Genomic DNA, 8,249 nt, shown 5'->3' on the forward strand with positions numbered 1-8,249 from the left:
CAAAACAATGTTCTTATAACCTAAATTTGTTAAGTGAGTTATCAGCACATATTGATGGAGCACTGAAGGAACGTCTCACGAATCACACGTTTAGTTTGCTAATGCTGCCCATCTGCTGTGCTGTGTTGCCCAAATGTTAAAGGAATACTGTCCATTTTGATGCTCTATGGATGGTTTTGCGTATGATTATTGTACTATATGTATATCGTGGACGCGTGGACTCTTGAATATATTTTGAAGTGATGGACGCCTATTTATAAGTCATATAGAATGCACTGTAAGCTACTAGCAGCCTGTTTTTTTTTTTAATTTTCTATCTGAACAGTCCATTAACTCTGTTCAGTGTTGATTACGAGCAGTTTATCTGTGAAAGCTGTGTGTTTGAGCTTTCATGCTTGCACTACTCTACATTTGTACATGTAGGCTAAGGGAAATGTGTGTTTTGTTCACATTATCCGACACAATGCCGTTTAGAAAGTCTAGAAGGAGGTCTGATTCTTTGAATAAACTGGGACTGATACATTTGCTTTCCTGGCTGGAGTAAAATTTTGATTGGTATGAGACCCTTGTTTGGGGATTTAAGGATCCAACAATTCATTTTCGTCTTAATGCAAATTACCCAAATACTTAAACCTAATGTTGTAGCCTACCCTATTAAAGTTTCCCTATTAATTTTACCTAGCCTACTAGCTATAGCTTATACGCTGGTTAGCTAGCTTGCTAATATTACCAGACAGTCAGTCTTAATGACTAATTTATTAAAAACCAAAAATTACATATGTTATTGTATGCTCTAAATTGCATGTCAACGAGCCTCTAAAGACCTTTATGATATAAAAAGTGTTAAGCTCTAAAATAAGCTTGTTTGTCCACCGTTGTAAAGCAGAATGATTGAAAACGATAATTAGTAAAACTGTTTTTTTTTTATTGTTAATCAGACGGAAAATAACGACAAATATATGTAATATATTTTTTGTTTATTTTTGAAAATATTTTTCGATGTATATTTAAAAAAACAAATATATTTTAATGTTTTTAGATACTCTTAAGGTTGATCTTAACCTTTAAGCAACAGCTCTGAAAGGAACCATTTTTTTTCTTAGTCTGAAGAACTGAGAACTTGCATAAAGTATTGAAATAAAGCGAACAAACCCATGCGTAATATCTTTATTTATAATGAAACCAATCCCCAAAAAACACCAAAATAATCTGCAGTAATCCATCATGAAAAATTAAAATTGGAACTCACATGAAGCTATAGCAAATGTCTTTATGAAAAAGGTATTCAAGTTACAGTTTTGAAGATCGAGCTCCCTTAGCTATAACAAATATCATTACTCCACTCTATTTAGTAAATATGTCAATAAGCAATTTGTAGCAAGAAAAAAAAAGACAATAGAGTTCCAAAAATGAGAGAGAATCAAAGACCAAATCTCTCAAGAAGCTAAAAACAAGCACTTAACAACCCCTTAAACCAATGCACTTTACATAGAAATAATGATTTTTAAACTGTATATTAACTGTATATTCTATCCCTTCACCCCAAGCAAAACCCACACAGAAAACTTTTTGCATTTTTACATTTTCAAAAAACAACTATGATTTATAAGCTGTTTTCCTCATGGAGACCAGAAATTGTCCACACAAGGTCAAAAATGTCAGGTTTTTCTATCTCTGTGAGGACATTTGGTCTCCATAATGCAGGGTTTACCAAAAATGTCTTTCTTCTCTGCATTTCTCCTCCTCTCTAGCTTGTTTCCTAATCTAGTCTAATAAACCAGGAATTGTATATTACAAATATTGTTGGTTCGTTGACAAATTGCTTTTGTTCCTCTTTTGTAAGTCGATTAGGATAAATGCTTTAATGTAAATGTAAGAAAACAAAATCTGAATTCACAATGCATTGCAGTATGTGATTTTTCCCCTTAGTTACAGCAGGCCACGTAATAGGGATTCAAAGGACGTTGTCTCTGTGAAATCAGAGTCAGAGTTAAATATGAATCATACTAATTTGTAAAAAAAATATATTAATGACAACGAATGTGACTGGCTGGAAATTCAGCTGTTTTTACAAACCTACTTTGTTTTTGCCCAACTCAGATTCCAGTGGACCTTGTTTTCAAATGTGTTATAAATTATGTTTTTCAGCTGAAAGGCAGAAATTTTAGTTTACTTCATTTAACTTTTCCAGCTATTTGCATAAAGCTGTTTTAGATTAAAAGGGTCTAAATAAAAATAACTATTGTTCAATTTAAAAACAAACAAAGTTTTTGTAATCAGTATACCATATGATATCAATCTACATCTACAGCAACTGTTTGAACATTTATAATCGTATTTCTTTAATCACCATCTTTATTTCTCATGTGCATTCATTCCGTAATAATTCTGTTACTGTAAAGTTGCAACAAGCTTAATGTACATTTCCTCACCTTGTCAAACAGTTCTTTCCGAGTGTCAGTTTTGTCACAATGAAGCGCCGTTTCAGAGGAACACAACATTGTGAGCACCAGTGTCCTCTTCTCAGGCACTGAAAATAAACACATAAATAAAGATGGAAATCTGTCTGCAAAAATACTCAAAAAACTAATTTTCATAACATGCGAGAATTGCATAATCATGAAATGCAATAGATGTAAATAACAAAGCCAAATGTTTGCTTAATGAACAAACTAAATGTAGTGTCTTTACCTGTGTATGCATGATAAGTTGCTGGCTCACTCAAATCGTCTGCCACGACACGGACATTAATGTCATATCTCGTTCCTGGATTTAAACCAGTAAAGTTGGTGTTTGTACCATTTGTATATATTTTATCAGATTTGTTCCAAAAAGCCGTGTAATATTCCACCGTATAATTAACCGTGGCACCCTGTGACGCAGCCGGAGCTCCCCAGTATACATCTATGCTTGTTTTGCTAGCGATGGCATTTACCCAAGCAGGCTTAGTAGGCTCTGTGAATTGATTAGCGAGATGTTATACAGCTGAACTTGAAAAGCTGATGAAGACAGTAATTTAAGCTACTGGACAAATGATCTGAAAAATATTGATTGCAATATAGCAATTACTCACTGGTGTATTTTGACTCTATAGCAGGAACACTAATCAGGTCACCATTGACTGTGTAAACTGAAACGGTGTAATTCACTCCTGCCTTCAGATTCTCGAAAGTGTAATTCAACTCTGTAATACTAAGTGGCAGGGGATTGTACGGGTATGCATCTGTTGTAATCATCACTTTGAAATATTCATACTTCACATTTGTTTCCCAGCTGGCAGTCATGTTGTCGGAGCCGGGTTTCAAAGAGAGGTTCACAGTTTTTGGGACTAAGAGGAGGGGAGGGGAGGAGAGGACAGGAGAGAAGAGAAGAGGAGAGGAGAGGAGAGGAGAGGACAGGAGAGAGCATGCAGTTTGTCATCATTTTGGAAATGCTACAACAGTGTTGAATGCAGGCTTTAACAAAATCTAAGCAGTCATTGAGAGAACACACATAAAAACTCCTTCAGCTGCTTATGGAAGCCACAGAACAAAAATTATATGGGTAATTGGATTTTTGTCTCTTCATCTCAATTCATACTTCTTTTCATGCAATTGCAATTTATGTTTCACAATTTAGACTTTTTCTCAGAAGCGTGAGTTATTAAATTGCAATTGCGAGACAATCGGAATAGTGGGATATAAACTAACGGTGTTAAAAAGGTCAGATTTAGGAGATATAAAGTCACAACTATGAGTTATAAAGTCTCAGACCTAAGCTTGCAATTGCGGGGGAAAAGTCTGAAATTTGAACTTGCATTTACCTTTTCTATTTTTTATTCCGTGGCCAAAACAATCTTCCATAAATTGTTTGACTGTCAACTCACATTCAGCTTCATCTAATGCGTTAAGCTCACAGCTTAGTCATGGAAATGGTCAATTAGAATGAATATGCATGATACATAAAATGCCTTTACTTATAAGGTAGGGAAGTAATGTAATAACTGAGCATGACACTCACGTGTGTATGCTGGGATTGGAACCATTTCTCCTGATATGATGCCATTATTTGTCAGCGCTGCCACACACAGACAAAACTTGCTGCCGTCTGGTTTATCAGTCTCATTGATTACATTTGTTGTTGCATTCACTATATTGCAGTCTGTAATACTGAAGTTTGTCGTACTGCTGCTGCTTGTTATGATGTTGCAGTAAGTACACTTGTGGCTGTAATCGACTTTTTTAAGACAATAGCGGTATCCTGAATATCCTCCCTCGGGCGGTTCCCAAGAGGCTTTTATGAATGTGCTATTTTTATATGATTGTTTTAGGTTTGTGACAGTCGAAGGTTCTGAAAAATAAATACCAACAAAAGCAGTTTGTCTATCAAAATGAGCTTCTTTTAAAAGCTGTGGCCACAGGAATGCTTGCTACTTTGACAATAGTGGATGTTTCCATCCACCTGAATCTGAAGTTATCACACGCTGAATGGAATCGCCAAGTTGTGCATAAATTCCAAGTTACAATGAAAACACATTTACTGAATAAATCGCTCGATGCGCAACGGAGAATGTGACTGGATAACTGGACTAATCTGCAGACCAGTCGCATCACACAGCATGCCAGATGTTGATCACTTTATTCAAGTCAAAAAGTGGCTTCCCCTAATGCAGCAACTTGCATTTTTATTCCACATACATGTTTTGCCCCAATTTCCCAGGAAGTGACTTTTATTCTCTTGAACTTGGTTATTATTGTTAACGAAAGCTAAAACGGAAATGAAAACATTTATGTTCATTAAAAATAAAAGCTAAAATAAAAGGCATATTAGATGAAAAACCATCTAAATTAGCATTCAAATTTTGCCTTGGCAAATTAACTAAAAAAAAAAAAAGTAAAATGATTTCAAAGTTTAAAAAATGTTAAAGCACTAAAGCTATTAACTGGAAATAAATAAAAACTAAAACTAACCAAACCAAACTGAAACAACATAAAATATAAATATTAGTTGAAAAACTTTAAATGAAAATGAGAAATTTTGCATTGGCAATAAAATGAAAAGTGTAAGATGAAGCGCTAAAATTATTAACTGGAAATAAATAAAAACAAAATAAACTACCGAAAACTGAAATAAAATAAATTAAAACAATAAAAAACCCTAATAGAATGACAATAACACACCAAACCAAACTGAAACAAAATAAAATATAAATATTAGTTGAAAAACTTTAAATGAAAATGAGAAATTTTGCCTTGGCAATAAAATGAAAAGTGTAAGATGAAGCGCTAAAATTATTAACTGGAAATAAATAAAAACAAAATAAACTACCGAAAACTGAAATAAAATAAATTAAAACAATAAAAAACCCTAATAGAATGACAATAACACATAGAAAAGTTACTAAAAATGTCATTCAAAATTCGCAATTTTTTAATGCAATATTTCAATTTAATGAATAAGTTAAATTTCCAAGTAAAATGGTAAATAAGGTGCTTTATTTGCAAATGTTTTATATGATATTTGTCTATGTTTATGTGATAAAAATGGTGCGAATAAAGCACCAAAAAAAAAAAAAAGAATTAAAAAAAAGAAAGAAAATGGCAAAGCAAAACAACTTTACTAAAAATTAAACTAGAATTAACATGAAAAATATAAATAAAAAATAAAAGCGCATTTATCAATAAAACTATTTTAAAATTCATATATGATTAAAACTCAGAAACGATGCTTTACTTGGAAATGTTTGATGTGCTATTCCAATTTTGCGCACAAGTTAAATTTGCAGCTTTGGACGGAAACATACAGTTTGGATGGATGAATACAGTCAAGCATGAAACTTTCTGCACTTACTGGTGTAATCAGAAGCGTTGCTTGGCACACCTCCAAACGTCTCATTCACAACAGCTTTAACTGTGAACTCATACTCATACCCTGGAGCAAGATTCTTGATAGTGCACTCTTCACTTGGACACTTTTCGACTTTGTCATGAATAGATTTATTTGACTTGCATTCGACATGTACTGAGTAGAAGTCACGGTTTCCTTCTGGATTCCTCCACTTGAGGTTGGCGCTAACGTTTGTCATACCGACTATTGTCAGATTTTGCACATCAGAGGGCTCTAAAAAAGGGACGGCATGGGTAATTTTGCTCATTAGTCATGCTGAAACCGCACAATGAAATTGCGCACAATGAAGTCAAGTCCGAGTCTACTTACGGGTGTAGAAGGAGATATTCTGCGGATTGAGATCCCTGCCACATTTCACAGGAAACATCTGAACTCTGTACAGAGTTCCTGCTGTCAGATTTTGTATGTGTTCAAACAGCTCAGTCTGGAAAAATGTCTGGTTAAATGTCTGATTAAATGTCTGGTTATTGTCCTCAGTGATCTCCACTCTGTAGTGACTGATGTTCTCAGCACCGGGCCCCTCAGTCCAGCTCAGATTGGCTGCACTTGTGTTCACGTCGGAAACGTATATCTGGCCAAAAAAGCGCTCTACGGACAGATAGATACAATGATGTATATCGGCAGAAACGTACAAGTTGACTACATTCTTAAAAGAAATGCTTAAAAAAAGAGGTTTGATTTTGGGTTCCCCAAAGAACCCTTCAGTCAACAGTTATTAAAAGAACCATTTTTGTTTTAGTGTGAAGAACATTTCAATAAACTAGAGAACCTTTTTCTACTATAAAGAAAAAACAATTTCAGTCTTAAAAACAAAAGTTCCAAAAATCTTTTTTTCCATAAAGAACCATTTTGGGTTCCCTAAAGAACCTTTCGGTAAACAGTTCCTAAACAAACCATTTTTTATAAGAGTGACAAAAAATGTGCAAAATAGCACTAAAAGTGGTTCATTGGCTTGTCATCATAGGGGAACCACTTAAAGTACTATATAGCACCTATCCTTAAAGGTGCTATACAGCACCTTTGTCAAATGGTGTTATGTAGAACCATAAGAGGAACCCAGATTTGTTTTAGATATGTTACTCCACTCTCATGAATGAATGAATACTATTTTAATTAGGGTTGCACAATATATAGAAATAAAAATCGATATTGTGTCATGGCTTAATGTGATAGTCATATCACGATGTATAATACATATTAAAGTAGTGTTTATAAGCACAGCTGTTTTGGTTTCATGAAGGTTTGTTTTATGGACACAAACTAATTATATCAGAAATTGTTCATGCTACATGTAACATCTTTGTTTGAATTGTGATTAAAATGCAGTGGTTGACTGTAGAATGGCTACAATAGTTTGGCCTGTAATAGAGAAAATAAAAATATTCATTCTTTCTTGTCTATTGCTTTAATTCATTAATAATTAAGAAATCAGTACCAGAATAGGCCCATTTGCTTGTAGGTCACCAGAATCGGACATGAAAAATCAAGATCAGTGCATCCTTAAATTTAAGAAAATTTTAAAATTAAGAAATTTGTCAGGGCTGGGGATGGGGCGAGGACTCAGTGATGCAGGAGAATGGGCTTTTATTGGCAAAAATAAAACAAAACAAACCAAAACTACCCCGTAGGGGAAAACAGACTGGCAGGGCAGGACACAAGGATTCACACGCAACATTTGACGATGAACTGGCACAGGACTGCAAACACAAGGAGAATAAATAGGAAGCAAATGAGGAGGGTAATGAGGGAAACACAGGTGGGGCAAATGAACCAATAATTAGGTAACAAGATGGGTGGGGTCAAGACAATTGACATGAGAGCACATGGCACACAGGAAACAAAGACAAAAGCCATGTGCTCACACAAAACAAAAACACAAGCACATGGCCAGCAAAACAATCACAAGCCATGTGCTTGAACAAAACAAGACACGAACACGCAGCTAATGAGAATACTCATAAGCCGCGTGTTCACACAAGACACAAGCTGCATGCTACACAGCACAAAACATAACATGACATGAAAGCAAGCAGCGCAACAACACAAGACAACGAGAGCACGCGGACAAACACGAACCGCGTGCTACACAAGACGCAACAGAAGAGCACACGGCCCGAGCGAACTTGAGACACAACAAGACAGAACATGGAGCGCGAGTGTCCAAACCCCGACACGAAACCAAAACTCAACAAGACGTGAGTGCCAGGATCCGAACACCATGCTCCAACTTGAAACAAGGAAACAGGACACGCAGACGAGAGCGCACGGCTCGAGCACTCTCGAAGCCACGCGCTCACATGAAAACAATGACATGACGGGAGTGTCAGGGCTCTGTCACAAAACCATGAATTACACTAGACTGA

General features: G+C 35.3%; 1 protein-coding gene across 1 annotated transcript in view; it reads right to left on the reverse strand.

The window, feature by feature from the left end:
* Nucleotides 1–1,871: 1,871 nt before the first annotated feature.
* The window catches only part of LOC107667201 (receptor-type tyrosine-protein phosphatase eta-like), a 10,855-nt gene continuing 4,477 nt past the window's right edge, over nucleotides 1,872–8,249 (reverse strand). Inside the window, exons 3-10 of the mRNA XM_016458807.1 lie at nucleotides 6,196–6,474; nucleotides 5,830–6,099; nucleotides 4,000–4,329; nucleotides 3,074–3,328; nucleotides 2,692–2,955; nucleotides 2,433–2,530; nucleotides 2,081–2,148; nucleotides 1,872–1,970 (exon numbers count right to left, since the gene is read on the reverse strand). Of these exons, the coding sequence (XP_016314293.1) occupies nucleotides 1,955–1,970; nucleotides 2,081–2,148; nucleotides 2,433–2,530; nucleotides 2,692–2,955; nucleotides 3,074–3,328; nucleotides 4,000–4,329; nucleotides 5,830–6,099; nucleotides 6,196–6,474 (1,580 nt within the window). The 3' untranslated portion in view covers nucleotides 1,872–1,954. The remainder of the gene's footprint in view (nucleotides 1,971–2,080; nucleotides 2,149–2,432; nucleotides 2,531–2,691; nucleotides 2,956–3,073; nucleotides 3,329–3,999; nucleotides 4,330–5,829; nucleotides 6,100–6,195; nucleotides 6,475–8,249) is intronic.

This window comes from Sinocyclocheilus anshuiensis, unplaced genomic scaffold, assembly GCF_001515605.1.
Source record: "Sinocyclocheilus anshuiensis isolate Anshui unplaced genomic scaffold, SAMN03320099.WGS_v1.1 scaffold415, whole genome shotgun sequence".
Taxonomy (NCBI): Eukaryota; Metazoa; Chordata; class Actinopteri; order Cypriniformes; family Cyprinidae; genus Sinocyclocheilus; species Sinocyclocheilus anshuiensis.